The sequence below is a fragment of the Prinia subflava genome, chromosome Z (assembly GCF_021018805.1).
Source record: "Prinia subflava isolate CZ2003 ecotype Zambia chromosome Z, Cam_Psub_1.2, whole genome shotgun sequence".
Taxonomy (NCBI): Eukaryota; Metazoa; Chordata; class Aves; order Passeriformes; family Cisticolidae; genus Prinia; species Prinia subflava.
In genome coordinates, this window is record NC_086283.1 from 97,255,212 (window position 1) to 97,281,005 (window position 25,794).

General features: G+C 37.6%; 1 protein-coding gene across 1 annotated transcript; it reads right to left on the reverse strand.

Moving 5' to 3' along the window:
* Positions 1 to 596: 596 nt before the first annotated feature.
* Positions 597 to 23,919, reverse strand: AGGF1 (angiogenic factor with G-patch and FHA domains 1). The gene is made up of 14 exons (XM_063422048.1): positions 23,647 to 23,919; positions 22,591 to 22,687; positions 21,930 to 22,135; positions 21,206 to 21,352; positions 18,745 to 18,933; positions 9,639 to 9,990; positions 7,919 to 8,030; positions 6,631 to 6,682; positions 4,573 to 4,674; positions 4,056 to 4,221; positions 3,737 to 3,819; positions 2,579 to 2,706; positions 1,624 to 1,723; positions 597 to 803 (listed from the first exon to the last, which is right to left on the reverse strand). Exons 1-14 carry the CDS (start codon positions 23,911 to 23,913, stop codon positions 603 to 605), a joined length of 2,202 nt encoding a protein of 733 aa, XP_063278118.1. The 5' UTR covers positions 23,914 to 23,919; the 3' UTR covers positions 597 to 602.
* Between the last annotated feature and the right edge of the window lie 1,875 nt (positions 23,920 to 25,794).

The following is a 25,794-nucleotide window of genomic DNA, read 5'->3' on the forward strand; positions in this document are numbered from 1 at the left end:
TCACTTATGCTGGTAGTTTATTTTATGGAGTACAGTATTTTTGAACAGTAATGATGAGTCATTTAAAAACAAGCCTTTTCCCCCTTTTCCTTTGCCAAATGTATGCTGAGACATGTAGCTAGTACTGAAATGTTTGAATTTAAGAGTGGTGTGCCTCTTGTCAAGCACTTCATGGCAACAGTGGAGAAGTAGCAATATGGTACTTTTTCACTAGGGATCTGGGGATTTATTTTTTCATCTTGATTTTAAACTACTGTTCAAATATTAAAGGTATCATATTGAAGTATAACAGCTGTTTTGTGTAACTTTCTGTGAACTGTAAAAACACAAGGGAAGATTCCTGCTTGTGATGAAAATAATTTTCAAGTACTTAAATTTGAATATCCCTCTAAACTCCATTCATACCTTATTAAAAATGTGTATAAAAGCATGAAGACTACAGAAAACCAATTACCGTAACAGAGTTAATCTTGAGTAAGTTTTTCCACAAGTGTATTTTACATATAACCAAACTCCTGCTTTAGCAAAAGCGAAAAGAATAAAAATAAATTCTCTCCCAACTATTTATACTCAGGAATTACCTTGGTGTAGGTCTAGATACTTCAGTCTACAGTTCCTCTAACCCAAGGTATACTCTTAGGTGTATCCCTTTGTGATTTAGGGTCTTGGAAGTTTTCAGCAAACCTCTCTCTTGCTTTATCCCAGTTCTTCTTATTCTTGCTCTGGACAAGCTGAACATCTTCAATTGAGGCTGGTCTCCTAGCACCTAAACCTGCATGCTTCTGATGTAACTCCAGCTGGATCTGTCAAATACATGAGATACTGTTTTAATTGCAAGTTAGGTATTCTAAATACTAAAAATTGTATTTTCTAATACACATTCCACTTGCTCTCCCCAGGCACTTCTCTTTCATATTCCAGAACACCTAGATCATACATGAAAAGTACCATGAAAATGATGTTTCACACCACGACCTCTGGAACAATGATTTAGTCCTGAATAATATCCCCTGCCATAACATTACTGCAAAATACAGCTCACCAAGTGAGCAGCACATCATCCCTATCCTGGTGAGTCTGGCAACAGGATATGGTGTGGCTCTGAGCAACTCTACTGCCAAAAGACAACACATCTCTGGTGACAAAAATGGGGCTAATGCAGCTGCCACCACTGTAGCTTGCTGGCTACAGTGACTTCTGCAGACTTTTCCTCTCTCAATGCCCATCACCTAGCTTGATTTTTGTGCTACATCAGCCTCTGAGAAAGTACTCCACCCTAGACTATCTTCAATTCACATCACTTAAATTATTCCAGTATTTTCCTCCAGACTATGTATTCAAATACGAGATTGTTAATTCAATGGCCAGAAGTTGTCTGTCCTTTGCTTAGTTTCCTAATGAACATTACACTTCACAGCATCGGGAAGGGACACTGCTACTGAAAAATTTCCAAATACCTCATTAATCAAAGAAAATATAATTGGAGATTAGTCCTACTGAGATTATTCCTACCTAACCAGGGTTCTGGTAAATTTCAAGTGACTAGTGGCATTCAATTAGATACTTTTCACTACAAATATATTTCTGTTCTTTTTGTTTCAAGTGAAAACCAGGAAGACCTACCGGATCCTTCATGCCACCACCATCCTTTCCCAGACCTTCCCCCTTCTTCCATCCCATCTTCTCCAACATTTTATGTCCTTTGTTGCTATTGCTGATTTCACTTTGGAGAAAGTTTAGGATAAATGATAAGCAAGAGTTCATATAAAGAGTATGCTTTCAAATACTGAACAACAGAAATGTGCATGCATACAGAAACCAGGAATCAGTTCATCAAGAGCCATCCAGAAGATCCTTGCTACCTTTCACAAGTTCCTCCAAGAATATCTTTGGTTAACAGGACTCTGGTCATTATCAGCTTTCTTAAAACTTGTGAACTACTTGTTTGCTTTAGGAGTTAATAGATACATCAATGCTGCCAAATCGTCCTACTGCACCTATTTCATCATCTCACACTTCCTTTTATTAATTTACAAGCACCCACAAGTTCATGCTTCTTAAAAAAACTTTCCAACTACAGCTACAGAGGCAAAGTACAACTGAAGGAACATAAAGTGTCATTTGAGAGAGATGTAAATACATGTCCTATGAGTGGCTGGATACTGACAGTGAGAGAAGCTGCAGGTGAAAAAACTGCAAGTGTACTATTACTGGGACTGAATAGGAAAAATAAAAATTGAGCCACTTGGAAAACAGACATTATTGAACATGCCAGTAGTGCAGCTGGGGATTCTTTACATTTTTGAGTTAGTAAGGAAGTGATGTAAGTGTCCTTACTGCCATCCTTAACTCCTCACCTTCCATATATTTTTATATGGAAGGTGAGGAGTTAATAAATAAAAGCACGTGAAATGGGAAGTGTGAAAAACTTAATTTTCTAGCTCTCCTAACACAATATATACAGGTAATTTGTAATCTAACTGCATGCTAGTAACAAATTGATAGTTATTTTATCATAAATTTTTAATCTTTCACAAGAGAAGGACATGGGGGATACTTTCCCCCACCCCCAACTTACATATGAACAGAAGCTGAAGTATCATCCCTCTGGAAGGTTCCTTCACTTCCAACAGTCTCTCTGCGTTTTCCTGCTCTGTCTTTGTACTTTGGATTTCTCACTGCCTTGTTGTCTTCATATTTTGTGTTCTTTCCAGGCAGATTAAATTGCATCAAGACAAAGAGAGAGGGGTTTAATCTTTTTTGTTAACTTCCCTTTTTCCCTCCAAAGGTATGGCAGTTTCTTCCTTTTTCATTAATTCTAGATCTTGTAACAAAACCTGCAGTCCTCACTTAGTATTTTCTTAGCTAACAGGCATACCTTGTAAACCACATTACTGCCATCATCATGCAACATTGCCAAGTTCAGTAATTTAACAGAAACTGTAAATAAAATAACAGATTCTCTTGAATGTTCTTTTGGTATGAAGAATCAATCTCTCCATATTTAGCAGAAAACCATATGGACATGCCACTGGCTTTTCTACATAAAGATTTAGCCTGTTCCTCAGCAACTACTTTTTTTCAGAATAAATGACAGAATAAGGCATGTTTACAGATTCAGTATCAGTATTACTTTGGTACCTGAAGAATTTGATAGAAACAATGGCATCCTGTTTTCTACATGAATACTTAGTACAAATGCTGGAAGTAACTGCATAGTTAAAATTATCTCTACAGCAGAAGTAATGTGAATACATATATATAATATTGCCTGTATGTTCATATTGGTATTCTCCCATGGACTTAAAAACCTGAAAAAATTCCCATTTCCTTCCAAAATTTTTGCAGTTGCTCATTATGTTTCCTTTCTAAATGAAAGATAGGACTGCAATTCAGTGAAAACTTAATTTACAGAAATAAAAATATAAGTGTCTTGTAAAATCTTAACTTCAAAAGGATTAGGAATCTTGTACACTTTGAAAGGATCTTCTTTTTAATTTTCAGTGGACCTTTGATACCCTCTTACCATCATCTTTCTTTGTAGAGGTTTATAAAGAATAAAATTTTAGGGTACAAAAGACAAACCAGGCTAAGTTTAAGGGCATTTGAAAACCTTCCTTATTCAACTAAGTTTATAACTTAAAACAGGAATCACAAAGTACTTAAAAAAAAAAAAGAAACAAAAAAAGAAACACAAGATTACAAAAACTTAAATCAACTCCTACCATAAACTCACCTGTAAACCATATTTTACCCGTATTTGTCTTAATGCTTTTCTTCTCTCTATCTCTCTCTCTTCTTTGCTAAGTGCTGGACAAACTAAAAGGAAGAACACAGGACTGTATTTGTAATTATTAATCTAACAATGGTTTGAATCATAAGACAAATGAGAGAATTTTTCTTCTGACATTACTATACAGAGACACATATACCAAGAAGAAAATACATCACTATGTACAACTATTCCCAGTCGACAAGAAAATTGTATGGAAACGGAATTATTATGTTTATAAACAGCCATAATAAAAAATGTATCCCATGATAGCATGACTAACCAGAAGACTCTTTTTTCTTGTCCAGGCGAAGATGTGCTCTAACTTGTCCTGGTTCACATCCATCACAAGTATCACTGCCAGGGTGAATATGAAAGGAAAGCACAGTTTCGCCAATCTTCACCTCATCTCCATGCTCCAGGATGTAGGGATCACACTTTGTTTTAGGCTACAGTAAAAGAAAGTTTGGTAGCCAAGTTAACTACTCATGAAGAACACAAACTCAATTTCATGCACACTGCTTACAACTCATAGTTCAGTTTGGTCTCACAAATGCAGACAACAGTTTAACTACAGTGGGTATTTCACAGTGGATATCTGCAACCATATTGGGTTTTCGTAGTATAACCAAACATTAAGTTCTCCAAGTGGCCCTAAAATCAGAAAGTAACCAAGGCAGGCATTAACGTATGAAAGAAGACATACAATGGCATTTTAAGTCATGTACCATAAAACACTTAAAATGACCGCAAGATTAATTTTCTGCAATGTATAGAGCACTAAAAATATAGGTACTCACCTGGAGAATCTGATTTCCATTAACAACTGTTCCATTCTGACTGCCTTGATCCACAAGAACATAATTTTGCAAATCGTGGTCAAAATATACTTCTGCATGAAACTGACAAACAGAAGCCTAAGTTAAATGTTCTTGTTAAGTGAACACTTTACAATTTAAATGTTACTTTAGGCTAAGATTTCAGAATGTATTTTGACACCTTTAAAATGAGTGGCTCTGGTACTCTAAGTCAATAAAGTATTTCACATCTTATGATTTCATTCCTGTGAAAGGTAAATGAACGGGCCACAGCATGAGCTAACATATACAGTTAATTATGTAACTATTTTGTTCATAATCTGATTCAGTACTGGACAACTATATTCTTCCAATGTGGCAAGTATGCTTTATTTAAAGAACTGCAAGATTCAGTAGTATAGCCTTCTTAACTGCTCTTCTAAATAACAGGCTTTTTGCCCTTAGGGTATTTTATAGCACTTTCATTTTAAAAAAAGAGATCTCATTCCGCTTCCATTTACTTGGTCTTTCACATTTGAAATTACTCCCTAAATGCCATGCTTTTGTAACTTCCACATAATTCACTTTCTCTTGGATCTTAATACTTAGGACACAATCAGTACCAATCTTTTGCTGTTTCTTTTATCTCCTTTCTGATATTGAGACTAATAAAGGGGGTTTTTTTGTCTTGTTGCAGTTCTGTATAGGTATTGCTCCCAAGCCCACATAGACCAGAAAAAGCACAACTCCTGGCCAAATTCATTAAGATATGCACTACTTCCACGAAAGGCCACTGAACAAACCAAAGTACCAACTTCTCCAGCCTACTAGAACTTCTAGGACCGGCAGTAAGTCTAGGGAAGTCACTGTTTCAAATCTGACAATTTAGAGCAATTGTAGTTTCTGCTTTCAGTTAAAAAAAAAATTGAAGATTGGCTAGCATTTCTTACTACAAGGAATACTCCCACAATGATAGAGACTGACTAGTTTATTCAATAGATGTTTTATTTTCTACTTCTGCTTTACTAAATTGAACTAAAACTTCTAAACAGGCTAAATCTGCAGGGTGTACCATTTTTTTTAAATCTCACTTTCCACTCAAGAAAAGCAAACACCAAAGCTGAACACAGCTCAAAAGTAAGAATAGTGAGGAAAGCAAACTAGTACATAACTTTTTATTTCTGCAGATATGTAATTTATCTTTTCACCTTTGACTCCTTATCTGAAAAGTGAAGTAACTTCTTTATATTAACTGTCAATACCTGTAATGTACTAAAATGGTTAACTTTACAGAAAAATAAAAGCCTTTTGGCTTCTTTTGTTGCCCAGTTTCAAACACATGCCTGAAAAAGTTACTAATAGCAGGGAAATATTTACTCCAGAAATTATTCTGGAAATATTACTCCGGAAATACAGCAGCTGAGCAATGAGAACTATAATTTAAAATAGACACAGTGAAGTGTGTTACCTGAGATACTCGCATTTACAGATTTTTTCAACAAAGTTTTTGTTTGGATGACACAACTTTCTCAATCTACAGTTTTATTAGGAGTGCTGTATTTATGGTCTGTGTTGAAGTATTTAGCAGAACAGAGCACAGATTTTATATAAAAAAAATTCTATTCAATCTACCATTGAAAGGAATTCTGTTAATTTTGCAAACTTCCTGTACATAATTTCCAGTTGCTTGAAAAAGAAATCCTTTTGCTCCAAGCATAACCACAAGGATTGCATTACTTGGTAAAGAAATTCTTACTATCTGACATCAAAATTTTATATATCATTAGTACTCAACAGAGTTTTTTCCTCAAGTTCAATAACTATGAAATTAAAGACTCAAAGACTTTGAAAACACACTTGTTTGTGTTAAGTTCCTAATCAGGAAAACAGTGTGCATTTTCCTTTTTTGTAAATTCAAGTCTGGCTAAACCCATACCTCATTCCAAAAGTTCTTTCAAAAAATTAATACAATGTTCCAAATTTAAAGCCATAAAATCTAAAGCTTCATTCATACATTTATATCTTCTGATCTACCTTTCAGCATACACGAACAAGAGTTACCTTACTGACTCCAACTTCAGGAATCTGAAGTGTGTGTCCAACATCTTTTTCTCTGGAAAGGCAAGTTAATATACAAGTCACAACAAAGTAGAAATAGGTCTTATAAATGGCTTATGAAAGGTATATTTCAGCTGAACTGTAGTATCTTGTTTCTCTTCTAAGCTATTAGGAACTTTTACAGATAGAAAACGTTGTGTTGCTGCATATGTGTATATGTATGTAATGTAAAGACTTGCTTCAGGTCCCTTCTGCCACTTGTAGAAACTATACAAAGCAGATGATTAATAAACAAACAAACAATACCATTAAATTTTTATCTATAAACCTGATAGTTCTATCTGAACTACCATGCAACACCTTTAAATAACAGTCTGAACTCTGCATCCTTCAGGGTCTTCATTGTACCTTGGTGTCAGTCTTTGATGGTAAAGTTGAATTCTTGGTTGCATTAAGCAGGTAATATAAGTAAAGAAAGAGTAATCTGTACAGGGTGGGTTTTGGTTTGTTTGCATTTTTTGTTATCAGAACAGTGCAGAAGGAAGAGATTTGTGTATTAGATTCTTACAGTAAGAAGCAATGCAGCTAGTAAAAGGCCTATATGCAAATTCAAAATAGTGTTGTCTGTTGATCTTCACATACATGGGCTCAACCTTTAAGAGCGAATCAAAACACTTCTATCAGCATTAGATAGAAACAGCTTTTCCAGGGTGAGGTTTTCAGTAAACATGGAAGACAGCTTTACATCATCACTAAATTCATCATCCACAATGAACAAACTAGATTTAGAACTGTAAGAATGCATACAGTCTAGCACAAACCAGCTTATTAGCTAAAGCCAATTAACAAATCCTACTGAAATTTCAACGTGTGAGGAAGTCATATACTTCCTAGTGATCCTGAATTTCTGAAGGGCATTCTTCCATTTCTGTAAAAAAGCATGTCATTGGCTTGGGACAAAATTCACTTACTTTCTAGGAAACAAGTTTTCAAAGAAGGATTTGCAGCTGTGCTGTCACTGGGGCTCAGGCAAAACATCAAGTTACCACTTAGAAATTTTCAGGTCTGCTGAGCTGCATTAATGTGTATGCTGTTACATTATCATGATGACATTTTATGTGACCTGACTTGAATTTCTTACTGTGGACTAACCAAACTCAGAGCACCTCACAACTGCTGCAGACTAGGAAGACAAGCATGAAGAGTAGAGACAAGTAATCCTAAGTGCTTTCCACAGCTTTCAAAGGGAGGTAGTTTCAGATATATATATAAAAAATTCTTTCAGTTTTACCTTCCAATTGTAGCAGGTTTCACGGCAGTGATAATGTAAAGTGACCCAGTCTGTAGAACGGGTGATCTTATTACAATTACTCTGATACAAGGAGGCCAGATCTTTTCTTCATCTATAACTATATAGAAAAAAACACCCCCACCACCATTACTACCAACACATTACGATTTTAACTTTATAGTCCATAGTTTTCAAAAAACTGAAAAACATTCAGCCATTACTTGGCTGAATAATATGCAACTTTCATGTAAAAGAAATGTGTAACAACATCTGAGAGAAAACTTTGATGAGATTATTGTTTCAAAGGCTTTCTGACTGCACACCAAAGAATTTCAACTGTTTTCCTAATTCTGGTTTATATGTGGACAATTCTTTAGTTACAGCAGTAAAAAATATATATACACATTCACAAAATTTACTAGGATATTATAGAATTAAGGATTATTAATTGTAATGTATTAAAAACAATTTTACTTTGAGAAAAGGCAGCACCTTTTTGTTCACCACAACACAGAGCTACTGCATATCAAACCTTATATCTGACAATTTCTCTGTCAAATGTATTTTTACTGGTTTTTTCTCTAAGGAGCATTATTCATCAACATGGATAAGAAAAAATAATAGACAGAACCTACAGATGCATATGCTTTTCTGCCTGATTATCCACTAAGATACTATAAAACTATTATGCTATAAGACTACTATCCCTTAAGATACTATATTCTGACACCTGTATGAATTCTGTAAGTGGATGTAGATTTGTAGAAACAATCTCCAATGATCTCAGCTAGAAGCAGACATATATGAGAAGACACAACCTTAAAAGGTACTAGGTGAAGAGAAACTGTCCCCAGTTTTTACTACTTCAACATTACTGCAAAATTTGAAGTATATCTGTTCTTAACTGGATATCAAGAAAAGACAATTCAGCCTGAAAGCCTGATGGCAGCAAGCACATTTTGGTTAGCATTAACCAATGAGAATCTGAGTAGTTAAGTAAAGTAATGAAAACACAGGAAACAAACTGACAATGAACTGTGAGCAGAGCACAGGCTACAATACAATTTTCTGTAAGTTGTATTTCATTCTGTGATTTGGAGTGTCCTTTCCACATACCTAGTTCTGACTGGCTGCATCAAGCTTTTTACAGGTTACTTTCATTTTATTGTTTTTTAAGGACCTAGCGGAACACCTTAGCATAAAGCTGTATACAGGTTTCCTGTCTATACCCCTTTCTTACAAACTGCCATGTGAATATACACATAGAAGGATTTCAGCTAGTACTGACTACTCCAAGTTGCTTTTCACCACAGAAACCCATCTTGCATTCAATTGTACACGATGGTTTACAAACAGTATCAAAAATACTGTATATTAATTTAAGAGAGTTAATACACAGAATTACTGTGAATTACTAATCTAGAACCAGTATTTTAGCAGCAGAGCTTCTTTTCTCCTTTCACTTTTCTAATCAAATCAAATTTTTGCAATCCCTGAGGTTTCTACACAAGCACAGATGTTATAACAGCTTTTATAAAAATCCTATTACTTACTTTTGGGCAAGTGAAGAGAGGTAAAGAAATGCTGGTAACATATAGCACTTTTTCAAAGTATCTCAAGTCACATGTTTTTAGATATTTTTTTAAATTATCCAAACTGGTTTTTTTAACAGGCTCCTGGAAAAATACAGTAATACCATATAGAATCCACAATAATTCACCTTCATTTCCTGAGTATTCTGAATCACCAGTTTCTTCACTTGTTAATTCCTCCTCACTGTAGGTTTCACACTCAGAATCTGTAATTTCACCTTCTTCTGGTTCACTCTCTATGTCTGCTGTTCTACTTTTGTCTGTATACGCTGCAGCATCTGGTGTACTTTTGTGCGAATGTGAATTTATACTGTCTGTAGAAATGGATTCTTTGGCTGTTAGACTGTTTCGTGGTTTTGTGTCCATTTTAGTTTTCTTTCTTACGTTTGGAGACTCATCTTCTTCAGCAGAACTTACTTGCTCAGTGGTGGAAAAGCAATTTAGACTGTTAGATGATTTCTGCTCTTCTGTGTCCCAATCCTGGAGGGGAGTTATACAATGTTACAGTCTTTACAGATTTAATTTTTCTAAAGAATGCTATTGGCCTGGAAGTAAATTCTTCACTTAGGAAGAATTATTTTTAGAACTACTAAGAAATAGTTTCATTTTCAGAAAGTTTTACACATGCAATCAGCAGAACGTTTACATTCCAGTAAAACTATTTTCACATCCTATTAGATGTGACTGAGACCGTCTTCTATTTAGGAAAGTGTGACTGCCCTCCTCTTCTAAACTTCACTTACTCCTCTTCTAAATATCAGTGTTTTCTCACACTTCAAAAATGTTTAGAAACTTTAGAATCTTGTCCTCATTTTCAGACTTGTACACTACTTTGAATATTTTCTGATTTTGCTTTTATGACACTCACTTCTGTCCCTCTCTCATTCAATTCTTACAACTTGCTTAGAAGGTCTTTAAATGATCTTTATTGTATCTTCCTCCTGTTTTTGTCTTTTATTACCAGAGTCCAGAATATCTGGAATGCCCACTCATGCTTTAACTATAGACCTGTTCTTCCTCCTTTCAAAACCAAATCTTTAACAGAGCCTTTAATCAAGATAGCTGATAAAGAGTACATGCCTTATTTATGCTATGTGAAATAGTTCCACTAAAAATCCATTTTCTACTGCAAAAAATTTTCTCAATTTCTCTACTGAATATCAGACAGATTGGATCATTACAGGTTCTTCCACTTATTTCATCACTTGAAATAAAAACCCCACATTTTTTAACTGAGAAATCTAAAGTTTCATATTAATTTCGCCAGAGTATCTTGAAAACGTAATTCTCAATCTAGCAGCTTGACAACTATCTTAAAAAATAAAAGACGGGGAAGAAAGAGGAAATAGAGAAAAAAGAAGTGGCTTTAAAAGATAAATAAAATCTCAGATTATATCATATGCCATTTGAGTTCAGAGTAAATGCATTAAATTGTCTTAAATTGTATCAAATATTGCAACACAGCAGGTAAAAAATACATCCTTGGCTTTTTTCTGTGCATTTTCATTTCAAGATAAGTGAAATAATGTGAATGTTAACATCATGGCAATTAAAACACTTTCAGAATTGTAAAAACACATCAGTGGCACACACTATTACAAACACAGGAATTCCTCTCAGCTGTTGAATATGACAGTGCACCTTGGAAACACCTTCAGTAAGACAGTAGGTTCTCAGGTAAAACCAGAGGTGTTCATGCTTTAACTTAAAAACTATTGGTTTGTTCAGAGTTTCTCTAGAATGCACTAGCCCTTCTCCCTGAAATCTCCTAGATCCTTGAGTAGAAAGGAACAGGATAGCAAGATCATTGTGTAATGTTATTTTAAACAAAAAATGTAGTAATCCTGGCAAAAATAAGCCTACACAGTTTAGACATGTCAAACATATTAATTCCATTAGAAATATTTTTGGGAAATCTGATTTTTCCTTTTATGAGTTATACTTTCCAGTGTATTTGTCTTCATCTATGTTTATGTGTGGTATGGGTATTAGATTGATACCAAACATACCAAGGTGTTCTGCACTCTAGCACGTATTACTTCTATAATAGGGTAAAAAACATAGCAGCTCAGGGTATTCTAATCTAATCTGAAAACAAAGAAACTACAACATCTGCTCAAATCACAAGCAAGGAGAAACAAGACACGACTGATGCAGTCATGCCCAAGTAAAAGGCTCCAACCACTCAACTCCTCCACAGTGAATCCCGTGATATTCCATGATTTTTGCCATAATTTCAGGTATTTTAAACTAGAAAGTAAAAAGGTGCTGTTTCAAAGCCTGGGTACTAAAGAGTAGACTCCTGGTTCTGTGCTGAAAACAGGAATTTTTAAAAACACTCTTACAAACAGATGAAGGATTACACACACACATTCATTCTATGATTTTGCCAAAATGACCATTAAGCCTCTTCTCAGCAGTTTCTATGCTTTTTCACAATTGCTACATTCAACTGTTAAGAAAGCAAACAAATTAAATAGTTAAGTACTCATAAAAATGTCTTCACATTTAGAAACCTTGCATGAAATCAAGGATTTTAAAATGCAATACAGATTTTGAACACTTCATGATCTCACAGATCTGTATTAAAATGTACATCTGGACAAAGTGTATAAATATTAGGCATATGGATATGAGTGAACCTTAAAGCATTTTAAACAATATTGTGGTGCAGAAATCCTTTTCCATTACGTATGACTATGTACTGGTTTTTGCTGGGGTAAAGCTAATTTTGTTCACAGTGCCTAGTGTAGGGCTGTGGTCTGGATTTGTGTTGAAGACGTGGCTGATAATACAGAGATTTTACTTATTGCTGGGTAGCACTTACACAAGCCAATGCTGCCTCTTTCCTTGCACCACTCCACCAGCAAGGAGGCTGGGAGTGCACAAGGAGCTGGAAGCAAGACACAACCTGTACAGCTGATCCCAACTGTCCACAGGATATCCCATACCTTATGGCATCACGGTTACCAATAAATGCTGGGGGAGGGACAAGGAAGCAGGAGGGATGTTGACAGTCTTTGTCACCATTACCTGTGCTGGAGCCCCACTTTCCTGGGGATGGCTAAACACCTGACTGCCCAGGTAGGGAAGCAGTGAATTAATTTCTTGCTTTTCCTTTTGCTTGCGCATGTGGCTGTATCTCTACCCACAAGTTTTCTTACTCCTATCCTTCCAATCTCCCCAGCCCTGCTCGTGGTGAAGTGGATAAGCAGCTGCCTGGGGCTAAGCTGCTGGCTGGGGTTAAACCACGGCTGACTACCAGTACTGACACAGAACTTGTGTAGCATCTGTTGAGGTCTAACTAGGCAAACAGCACCTAATGCCTTGCCTCCATATACAGCCATCACTTAAAAACCAGGACCTGGTGGTGAGCACAACATTTGGTAAATACCGCCCTGAACAATGCAATAAATTCTAGCAATGGACTTAATTTCTCAGTGACTAACTAACTCTTCATCCCAAACTCATGCCACAAGACACAAGGTAGCAAGTAGATGCTCATTATAACCCCTTTTTACACCATGATATTAGACACGTACATTTTTTCATTGCTGCTTTGCCCAATACATCTAGACTGACACCAACAGTCACAACTTAGACATGGATTGACTCCATGTGATCCAGGTTTGATAAACTTTCTATCTACTGGGTATTACCACATTATCTCTAGGATTTTTCTCTCTAAACTGAAGCTGAGAGGTGTGATCAATCTGATAAATATTAAACCATTTTTTAACTACAGAGTTGAGTTGGTTCATATTTCTGCATCCCTAACAAAGTCAGCCAAAAGTACTTTGAAATCAGGATATTTATGTATCCAATGAGGACTGATCATGTAAGAATAACAATTCATGCTTATGTGAGTGGAATTGATGGTTTTACCTTATAAAGAATATGACACAAACTACTGATTACAATGACTGTTTTTGAAATGCAGACTGTCCCACTTAGAAAATTCACATTAACATTGCATTTAACTGTTTTAACAAAAAATTCAAAGTATTTGAAGCATTTAACTATACTTTTTGCTTTACTGTTGCAGAGCAAGGCATTTTTGTCTTTCAAAACTTCAATTTTTCTATACTATGGCTGACCAACATCCATGTTCAAGCAATTCTTCAGCATGCCCATAAATAAGAACTTATTGTGAGCATAATTAGCTCAATTCTAGGAACTGCACTGCTTAAACTATATTTTTTCAAATTTATTATATACAAAGCATACAAATACAGACAAATACAACTCTTCTCAAATGTGTAGCCTGTTTTTTGGTTTGCTGGAAGTTCAGTAGGTGTTTTAACAGAATCATGGGTTCTCAGCATTCTTCTAAAGGACTGAATAGTACACCCTTAGCATTGACTCCCTCAATCTGAAATATTAATTTGAAGTTCAGTATTTTACTACAGAAGTATTTTCAAACACTTAAAAATAGCTCCCTCACTCAAATGACTATGCTTTCATGTGCTAAAATAATTCCAAAAGTATGTCAGTTACTTTCATCCACCCTACACAGTACTCAATTTTCCAGTGCAAAAAATCTGATTAAATGCCAGAAAAAAACAGCTCTTCCTACAGCATATAGGAGCCATTTTATACACTGATGGACAGCTCTGAATTAAAGAACCTTATCTAAAGAATGAGTAGCTTCTTTAGTGCAACCCCTTTATGTTATATAGAGATGCTAAATACTTCTCTTCCCAAATATTCTAGAATGCCATCAAAGTTTTCTTCAGATGTTGCTTACACAGTACTTAAAATCTATTTCAAAGCTACTTTGCAGGTGAATGGATTTTGATTAAATAACTTTAAAAAGTTAATTAATTCCTTTAGAAAAAAATGTATCTACACATCAATTACTGGATTTTTTTTCCCTTAATAAAAATATCAAGGTTAAAGGTAAACATCCATGGACTAAAGTGTGTTTGTTAACTCTACCTTTACCAGAAGCTGCCAATCCAAAAGAAGAAATCTTCAGATTAGCCATGGTTTCTGTCACCTCATGTACCTAAAGATGGGATGAATATCAGCAAAAAGTAAACTACATGTGATTAAAAAAAAGTAAAAATCACTGCTTCAAGAGTTCTATGGGAAACACTACTAAAACCACCTTGTCTCTGGGACAGAAGTAGCTACAATGTATCTATAATGGAAAAGAATGTGGCAGAGGTTAATTTTGAGTACCACACTGAAATAAAATTTACTAGGTGGTAGTTTGAAAATAGTAATAATAAAAAAATTTAAAAAATTATGGGAAAAAATTACATGTGTCAGACCTTCCTCTTTTTTTTTTTTCCTCCTTTTTTTTTCCCCTAAGTATTTCTAAGGACTTCAATGCAGCAAGTAGAACTGCAGGATCACTACTGCACACAGTCTAGACCACAAACTGTATGGATCTTGATACTGGGTCAGGGATCCTAATATCACTTATACCACCTTTTTTTTTTTTCCAACTTTTCCAAATTTACTTCTTTAAACGTTTTCCTTGTACAGAAAAAAAGACTGTTTCTTGTCTCATCTTTTTTCTGACCTAACCCTACAAAAAGATAACAGAACTAGACTCTGTGCCTAAAAGTTTAAAGATATTCTACCAATCTTTCTTTATGGCCTGCAGAGAGGCTAATACTTTATCCTACCAAAAAAAAAAAAAAGAAAAAAAAATCCTGATTGTCAGTTAAAAGCAAGCAAGTAGAGATGGCATACTTTGCTTCACAAAGTTTGGAATATTATATTCCAAACTATATTTGGAATATAATATTCCAAACTATATTTGGAATATAGTTTCAGTTTGTGACTGAAAAGAAATATCTCTTTAAGGAAAGTTGCTGTATAAATTAGGCACATCCCAGGTGACAGTAAGCACATGATTTCCCCTGTGCTGATTTTTACGATTAGAAGTACTTTAATTTTAGTCATCACTTCTGAGTATTTTCTTGTTTCGTTATTCAGCTTGTTGAACATGCAGTAATATTTTAATGTTATTATTTTATCCTTTACATTCTCAGAATTATATTGTGTTTTCTTTAAGAATGCTACAATATTTGTGGACAACTCACTTGCCATTTCTGTAGTGTTAAGTACTCTAATTTCCTACAAATAAGTACTATATGTGAGATAGCTGAGTACATAAACTGCCTCACGACAGCTAGAAACTAAACCACAACAAAAAACTCTCCTGTGACCAGAAACAGAAAGTTAGTGGATTGTTCCAGTTACAATAATTTTTTAAATAAGAAAGATATTAACTTTGGTTTAAATTAAGTCATTCAAAAAATCACATGCAGTTTTGGTAAAATTATTACTGCTTATCAATACCATCTACCTAGAAATATATGCTTGATAATTGACACATATAGCTGCTAAATTTCCTTATTTCTTGTATTTCACACTTTTTAAGTAACAACAACGATCTGTAAATGTTTACGTTTATTCCTTTAACTGAAAAAGAGAGAAAAAATTGTTAGGATTCTGTAAGTACTGCTGCCTTCTCTTGCTTTACATGGATATTTTTATAAACCACCTCAGCTTCACCCAAAAATTATGAAGTTCGGGGGTGAACATGTTCCAGAAGGACACCCTGCTTTCTTAACACTAGTGGTCCACAGCCCAGGCATTAAAACAAACCTTTCTCCTACCTGTACCATCTGTAGAAAAGGAAAGACAAGTAAAACCTACTTTGGTCAAGAAATGAGGCAATGTTGTGACCATTTCTCAGGCTAGCAGCACAATTTAATAATCAATTGGGAAAAGCAGTAATGAGGTACTCATTCAAAGGCACTGTCATAACTTCAACAATTTAAACAGTAGTCAGGGGAAAAAAAGGGAGAAGGCTAGGCAGTAAGTTTGGAGAAAAGCATTTCAATATACAATGCTTCAACTACAAAGCCCTATTTAAAACCAGCTGCTTTTAGTTTTATTCTATCATGAACTAATTAGTGCCTTTGCCAATACAAGACTGAACTGGATAACAATTACACTGCCAAAAGATATCACGCATCTATGCACTTGAATGTGCTTATAAACTATAATTTATAATATTCCAATTTTATAAGAGCAAAATACTGTCTTTTATTCTAGAAAATCTTCATCTTTTATATTAATGTAACATGGTATTTTCAATTGATTAATAATTACAATACAAAAATAAAATGTTTTAACTCAGCTATGTAAACTACATCAGTAAGGTACTTTTTTCTTCCAAATCCAGCTGTGCATTTACAAAGAAGTGCACTGAGAAAAAGGCATTCTTTTACTTTTGAAGTTTAAAATGGAGAGTGTTTTATGTTTTATTTTGTATTCTCCCTGTTTTTGTTACAAAAAATAAAAAAGACCATGATTACCTCTTTGACACAGACCCTCACTACCTGCTCACAGAAGAAAAGATCTGTGCACGACAGTATACTTTAAATGGTTTCCCTGTTACCTTGTTGGTCAAACAAATTCACAAATAAAGCTAAGTACTCAGCTCATCATCAATAAAACACATGAGAAAAAAAAGGATGTTTACCTCCTACCTTGTGACTGTGGAAGTCTCATAGGAAAGATCTGTTAACAAGACTATCTAAATAAAAACATTGGTATAAAGTAAGCTAAAAACAAACGTCTATTTCTAGTACAATCAGATTACAGAAGCAGTCTGATGAGATTCTAAAAAGCAGTCAACATTATTTGATAGGTCAGAGCTACACATGCCCTACAACTTTAATAAGCACTCTCATTAGTTTAGGTAAAGCTATGATAAAGTTTCTGATAAAGATTTACTCCTATGAGCTTTTCATGATTCTTTCAGGACACATGATGGATAAAGTTCTGTACTGACCAATGTCTTCTGAGAGTGGCAGAATGCTAATTCAGCATTTGCACAGAGCAGGCCCAGAACCTGGTGCTAGTAAAACTGCACTTCACCTGCATTAGCTGTCTCCTCTCAAGTCTAAAGAATCATTATCCAGATCAAGAATCAAATCAAATCCAGAACAAGCTTTCCAAATGGAAGGGCTCATGTGAAGATTCCTCAGGGAGTAGAAATTCTTGCATTAGCTACAATTTGTTTATAAAATGTGTTATCAGTCAACAACCACTATCCAATTTAACCTAATTACACTTTTTCTTAATGTAAATAGTTTCTATTTTCAAGTCTTTCAGATAATCTCACTTCTGATTAAATTTTTTAACTGTGCACTGATGTTATGTGACTTTTATGTACAGGTACTTGGACAGTAACATAACTATTTCAGATTTCAACCAATCTGCATATCTGAGGCCTATGTAATGAAATTACGTAATGGCAAAAGAAATAACTTTGAAGAATGCAAACCAAGGAGAACTCAAACTAGAGAAATCAGTATGTTCAATTTTACCTTAAAATAATAGAGCAAATTGGCAGAATAGTAACATCAGTAAAAGAGTTCATAATGGAAACACTTCCTGAGGTTTAATAGCTGTGTTAGTACTTCTTGGTGTTTAGGAGTGAGTGATATTTTTCAAGGCAGCAGAACCACATGGTATGCTTTCCTAGCACTCAGAAAAATTTTGTAATTTAAAATACATATTTAATTACAATGGGCATTTACTAAGATGTACAGCTTATCCACACACTAATGACAATACAGTGACCAAGCATCAACAGGAGAACATAATACGCAAAGAAACAGAACTTGAAAAACAGCAGTCTCGAATGACAGCAGAGATACAGTAAAATGCCAGTGGACTAAGCTCTGGAATGCAGTCACAGAGAAAGAACTGTGTATGAGTGTATTTTCAAAATTTACATTTTTTTGATTCATAATGTGAATCTGAAAAAAACCCAGGCAAACAGAAAACCAACACTAAATCACAAGCCAAAATTGCAAACCCAAGACATTGCCACTAACACTGAATTTCTGATGTAAATCCAGCCCACACAACACTGAATTTATTCTAGTGTGTTTGCTATTCAAAAAACTTCACTGACTCTCAGCTGCAGACTCCTTTACAGTTTGGTAGTAATAAAAAAATATTTAAAAAGTGAGGGGATCCAAGTTAAAGACGTTTTATCCTTAATCACTCAATGGGAAAGTTATTTGAACACTAACTACGTTAGTAACCTGCTGTATATAGTTTAAGTATGTTTAAGTAGTTCAAAAAATAAGCACACATTCTCTGCATAAAAAAAAGCCCCACAGCCTGTATAAGTTGCATCATGGACAAAAATCCAACACAGATTTTGCTTTTTCTCTCTGTCAGTTCTAAAGTTACCTTATAGTCATCTGCAGCAATCCACTCTGGTTCTTTTCTCTTCTTTTTCCCCTTTTTATCCTTGGTGTGCTTAGTACCAGAGGCCTGGTAAGACTGCAGATCCACTCGTGAGTGAAACTGGTATCGGCCACTTTCCACATCACAGTAGTAGTAAATTCCAGTTGCTGGGTCATAGTACAGTTGGTTTTCCTTTATAAGAAATGAATAACAATGTTATCATCACTTCAATAAATACATTGTTCAAAGAAACATCTGATTAATAAAGAACTACATTTGAATTTTGGTAAAATTTGGAAGAACTGTGGTGGCTTGATCCTGGATGGCTACCATTCAACCACTCTGCCAATTCTCCTCCTCAACAAGACTGAGAAAGAAAGTAAGATGAAAAGCTCATGGGTCAAGACACAGAGGTCACTATCATGGGCAAGCCAGGTTCCACTTGGAAACAGCTAAAGAACTGCTGGACAATAAGGATCAAATTAAAAACATCTCTCCCAGTCTCTTTTTTTTCACAAGCTCAACTGTACCACTTCATTCCCAGCTCCTCTCCCTGTCTTCCCTCACCTGAGTGGTGCAGGGAAATGAGGAGTAGAGGGGCTGAGCTCAGCTCATGAGAAGTCCCTCTCTGCTGCTACTTCTCCCCTGCCCAGCATGGGATCTTCAAGAACTACTTCAAGCATGGGTCCTCTACAGGCCACAGTGCCTACCAGGGACACATGCTCTGAGCTCTGGCACGGGCTCTCCACAGGCCAGTCTCCTAAGTGATGCCTTAGGATTTTGGCTTTTGTATTTTTCATGTATTTGTAATCCTGTAATTCTTCAGTGTGTAACTCTAAACTCCATATAGAGTGTTAGCAACTGCTTTCCCATTTTGGTCAAACAAACAATTCCTCTCCAGGCCTGGGAATCAAGGATATGTTACTGTCTCAGACCCTGAGAAATGTACACAAAAGTGAGTTGGGGGGGGGAGTGAACTTGGGGTAAATGACTTCATTACCTGAAGCTGTAATTGCAAGATTAATCCTCAAAATGCAAATGGACTAAACTTACAAAAATACGAAAACCCTAGATCCGTCATCCATTTTGGGTGTAGCCCCTGTGAGGACTTCATCTGCCCAAAGTGTACCTGAAGGCCCTTCAATAAATATAACTGCTTTTTATTCCCTTAATTTTGTTGGGTCTCTGTTTCTAAGTAGCCAAAAAGGCATCGTAAGAGCTACTTCTGCGTGGGATCCTCCATGGACTGTAGTATGACTAGCTTCAGCATAGTCTGCTCTATGGATCGCAGGAAATTGTCTGCTCTGGTGTTTGGAGAACCTCCTGCTGTTCCTTCTTCTTTGCCCTTGGTGTTCACAGGGTTATTTTTCACACTCAGCTCCCTATACATACTCCACTCTGCAAAGTTATGCCCCTTCTTACACTGGTTTCAGAGAGGCACCAGCAGCTTCTCTAATGGCTGTGCTGTGCCTTGCACTGGAACCAGCCACATCCAGGCAGCCCCTGACCTTCCCTCATAAAGGCCACCTCTGCAGTCCCCAGCCCCATCATCAGAACTTTGCCAGTAAACACAATGCAAGAATATTTCCTGTAATTCAGAACACTTACGTACCAAGAAAATACATTATTTTGAATAATTCTTCCATAAACTGTAATCTATAGCCACAAACATTTATGTATAACTAAATCTACAAATTATGTCGAAAGCAATGGCATCCTGCAAGACCTTAAAAATTAAGTCCAGAAGCATCCTGAAAGCGAACAGTTGTGTACCTCATGCATTTTTTTACAGCTGACTTGAATATAAATTTATTTGCAAACAAAGTCTCTGTTCGCAGTGCAGTGGAGTGCATACATATCTAACCACAGATCTGTATTCATATACAAACATACCTCATAGGACAAAAAGAAAACCTTTGCAAAAGCTATGTAAAAATGTATAGCAAAAAAGCAACCATTAAGAAATTCTGATCCATCATCTAATCTTTTTCTAACACTTCTAAAAGAAGTGTTTTCTTTCCTGTAGAATCAAACTACTTGGTAACAGTACTCAGGTAAAAGCACATTTTGTGTATTTTTCTCTCAACACTCTTTTCACTGTGGAGAAGCAACTATTTACTTTAGAAATATGTCTTTCTAAACAAGACATCTTTAAGCTCAAGCTTTTAGGTTTGAAAGGGTTACAGATCAGCTTTATAGCATAAAATGTGTACAATCAGAGATCTAGGAGACATCAAAAATAACAGAATTACAATCTAAAATAAAATCTTAGCCTGCTATCTTTAATTTGACTGAAATAATAAAAACATGAATTAACAAACTCTAAACACTATTCATCTTCAGTAACCTGTTTTTCAAAACATGAGATCAGCTTGGATCTTAGTTCTTTGTTCATTTCAACTTTCACTAACAAAACTTTTGCAATAGACAAAAAAATTCCAAGGATTTTGGAAATGATCCTTACTGAATTGTAGTAGAATCCAGTGCTGTGGTCATAATACAATCCTGTATTTTCATCATAAATAAATCCAGTTTGTGAAACAGCTGCTTCTGCAGCAGCTCTCAAGCTCTCTGCCAAAGAACCTTCTGGTACTGAAGTTTCTTCTGTCTCCTGATAACAGAAAACAAGAAAGGTAAGTGTTCTATGAACTTGGACTGTTTCAAAAGGCAAAAAACTGGTAAACTCCTACTGTTTTCAACAGCACCAAGACTTCAGCCTGTGTCTTTTTTTTCCCCCAGGTTTACTCAAAAGTGACTCACACTAAAAATACACATGGGAAACATCTTTCAGAGCATTCCTAAGACAGATTTCTCATCTCTGTTCCATTTCAGTTGTTAGATGCTAAGGTCCAAACTAAGTTAAGTGAGTGAACTAAGAGAAGGCTGGAGAGCAGGGCAGAAAACCAACCCACCACAAAATAAACAAATAAACCCCACCACCAGTGTTCTTCTCCTTATGTCTAGCTTCCTTATGTCAATGCAAGAAAAAATAGAGTACTATAGAGGATGCTCCATTTGGAATACATCACAAAAATAACAAGTTTTCACGTACAAGGATATTATCAGTACTAGACCACCACAAAAAAACATTTTGTATAAAGGTGTCAGGACTGCAAGCACATCTTTTGGATGAAATAGCAACAGAGTACTGATTTCAAAATTGGTAAAACTCCAGACAGTCCAAAAACCTGTGAATTCTGGACGAAATTTTCCTCTTCTCCACCTTCAATAGCTTTGGTGCTATCGTTCCTTAGTGGAATATTAACACCTGTCTCCAATTCCTCTGTGGAATTATGCTCAGTGCCTTCAGTCCCATGACTGTGCTCCACTGGTAGTTCAGATGCACAGTCTTGAGTATCAGTGTGATTGTAATAATATTCATAGTAGTAATAATCTGCAGGGCGAGAGAGGGAAGAGAGGGAAAAGTTGAAGTTGCATACATCAGCAAGGCAGGACTTTACTAATGCAGTTTAAGGATGATACGTTGGAAATTTATGCAAGTAAGTAGCCCAGTGAAAATCAAAATTTAGGTAGTGCATTTACTTGGAATTTACTGTAATCCTCTTGAACAAATTATGTCTTAATATACTTCAAGAATTGGTAAAGTGTGTATGTTTGCAACACAAGATTACTACATAACAAATCACGATGGCATGAATTCTGCTAGTCCATGCTACATTTTATCCTGAATTAATGCCTTGAACAAATACCAAACAGTATGTAAGATAATGTCACATTACTGAATTTAATTCAGCAAAGTATGCAGACTTGAAATGTACTCCCCATTACAACATTTTCAAGCCAAGATACTGTTCTATATTCCCATTTAAACAGTCACCATTCTCTTACCTGCTTGTGACCACGCAGCACAGTCCTCTGTCTGTACTTCCACACTAGACGTATCTTTCTCCGTTCTATTATGAAGTTCTTTAGTAAGTTCTTCTATCTGAAAGAAAAATTGCATGTTAAAACCACTATACTGCATTTTAGTGGTCTGCCACCTCACAAAAGAGAGTCAGTCTATTTTGCAATCCATAATTTAAACAAACGTTAACGGCATCACAGGTGTTTCAAGTGATTTTGTTTGGCAGGAGACAATTTTGCACTTCAATGGCTGGCATAAAGGAACAGATAATTTCTGCTCACAAAGGAGCAGAGAAACTTATCTGAGGTTATTCCTAAATGCCCACCCTGTAAAGCTGGATTTAAAACAACGATCGCTGTTCTGTAGTGATGACAGTGGCCTTTACAAACCACAGAATGTTCTGAACTAGAAGGAACCCATCAGGATCATTGAGTCCAACTCCTGGCCCAGCACAGGACATCCCCAAGAGCCACACCACGTGCCTGAGAGCATTGTCCAAATGCTCCCTGAGCTCTGTCGGGCTTGGTGCTGTGACCACTTCTCTGCAGAACCCCTTCCACTGCCCAAGCAACCTGTGTAAAAACCTTTTTCTAATGTCCAATCTAAAACGCCCCTGACACAAGTTCAGGCCGTTCTCTCTCGGTTTCTGACAGAGATGATCAGTGCTGCCCGTCTGCCTCCCTTCACAAGGAAGCTATACACCGCAAGGAAGGCTTCCCTAAACTCCTCTTTTGCATAAGCATTAACAGAGAAGTTCTGCCACTCTTCCTTTACCTTTCACTTCGTTCAGTGAACTACTTTCCCTCCGCTACATCCAATTTTTGCTTACTGCAAACCCAACCCTGTGGTAGAGAAGGCGTTACCGTTCTCACCACCAAGCTCTGCCGGGAGACCTCAGACCTGCTCTGGCCGCCCGCAGGCCGGGAGAGCGCGGCGGGCTGCGGGAGCCGAGGGCCCGTGTGGGACACACGCCGGGTGGAGGGGACAAGCGGAGCCGCGGGGGTTCCGTGCCGCCGGTACCCGGGCGGGGAGAGCCCTACCTGCCTCCGGAGCGCCTCGGCGCCTTCCCGCTCCCGGCGGTACAGGCGCTGGGTGCGCCGCAGCCGCCGCCGCGCCCGCTCCAGCTGCGCGCGGCACGCGTCCAGCTCCGCTTCCAACAACGCCGCCGCCTCCTCCTGTTCGCCCGGGTCCGCCCGGCTCTCGGCGCCCGGCGGGGAGGCCATGTCCGCCCGCCCGCCCCTGCGCCGCCGCTCAGCGCCCGCCCTCCGCCCGCCCCGCGGCGCCCCCGCGGCCCCGCCCGCCGCCATGGCGGGCCCGCGCCCAGAGCTGCCCCGCGCCGCGCGCGAGGGGCCGAACCGCGGGGCCGGAAACGGGGCGGGGCCGCCGGAAGCGGGGCGCGCGCGGCAGTGCGCGTGCGCGCGGGAAGGCCCTGCGGCTTTGGCTGCGGCGGGGCGGAGCGGGGGCGGCCGCGGACACCGGGAGCTGCTGTGCCGGCCGTGCTGCTGTGCCGGCCGTGCTGCTCGTGATACAGCGGCAGCGTCGGGGAGAATGCTCAAGGATGAGCAGCAACCCCCAAAGGCCGGGCGGTCGAAGTGTGCTACCGACCTGCGCCATCACCTACGCTTTGTCGTGCCTGGCAGAGTTTGCTGCCGCTGGTGGGCCTCAGGGTTCCAGCTGCATCATGTCACAGAATAAAAAGTAATTCTAGCGTGTACTTTCATGCAAAAGTAGGGTACTTTTTTTTTTTGTGTGTGTGTGTGTGTGTGTGTGTGTGTGTGTGTTTGTTTGTCTGTGTGTTTTAAGAGTGGGGAGGGCGAAGCTTCTTGTGACTTCTCAGTCAACACTGTGGCAAACCACACCATATCCTGGCTAGAAATCGCCGTGTCTGGAGATTGTTGCAGTTGGAGCCATTTAAACAGCAATCAGAGTCAGTGCTGAGAGCTGCAGTACTGCAGCCCTGGATAAATTTCTGTTCGGGAGATCTCTAGAAGCAGCTGCAGGAGGTTTCCCCCTGAGCACCATCTCAATATCATAGTTTTCCAAACTTAACCTCACAGGCTTCTTATTTGAAGTGTGCTTTGTCTTTGATGACCACAATGTTTCTCAGTTTTTAATAAACTGTGTGATACACTCTGTTGCTTTTGTGCCTTGCTGCAGAAATAGGAAGTATATCATAGAAGGTCATATCCTAATAGCTTTTAGATCTGACAGTAGTGAATGTGTTGCATGCGTGGACATCTACATCTGCTTTCAGGTATGTCCTGAGTGATGTACCACCTTACACTTCAGGTTTCACCAGGTTTCTTCAAGTAATGTATTTGAAACCCTGGTACCTGGCAGTGCTAATTCAACAAGAATGCAACTGTTCTCTGCAAAGACACACAGTCATGTGCTGTTCATTAAGTACTGTTCTGATCAGGAACCACCAGAATCAAATGCCTGATCTCTATAAGATAGGCTACATGAGCAGGGAAGAAGCAAATCGATGTCTGTTCATACCGTAACTCAAAGGAAATGGGGTAAAAAAAGTATTTTGTCTTTTTTAAAGCATGTGGTAAAAAGATGTAAAGCTCTGCTGTGGACTGGAGGTCCTAAGAGATACTAAAATAACTAACAGAGTTTCAGACCTCAATTTTTCTCCTCAGTATTTTTTCACTTGAAATGTATATCTCATCAGTTGAGAATTAGTATATTGTGTGTATCAAAAAGTGTTTTATTTTGGGGAATGGCTTTTGTTTGCATCAGGATGGTTTCACTTAATGTGTCTAAGTAAAAAACGGACCTGAGAAGTGTGGTTAAAGAAAGAGGGAAGGGACCTCTGTCAGTCCCTGACCTCTGTCAGGACAAGAAAGCCGAAAAAACAAACTTTACAAGGGCTTATAAGCAAGGTGTACATTGGGAGGGGCAGGGGAAACAACTGATCATAGCACGAAAGGGTGGAGCATGAGGGTGAACTGACATGAACCAAATCAGGGCGCCTTGGGAGAGGAAACATCCTGGGGAAACCAACAAAAAACTGAACCCTGGGTAAACTTCTAGAACTGGGGGCAAGGCTTTGGGGGGTTGACAGGTGAGGGGAGGTTTGGATCTGGGATTGACAAGCAAGAAGGGGAGGAGAAGTTCTGGGGGAAACTGTCTTGAGAAACCAAAAAGGGGATAAACAGGGCAATCATAACACCCACTGCCAT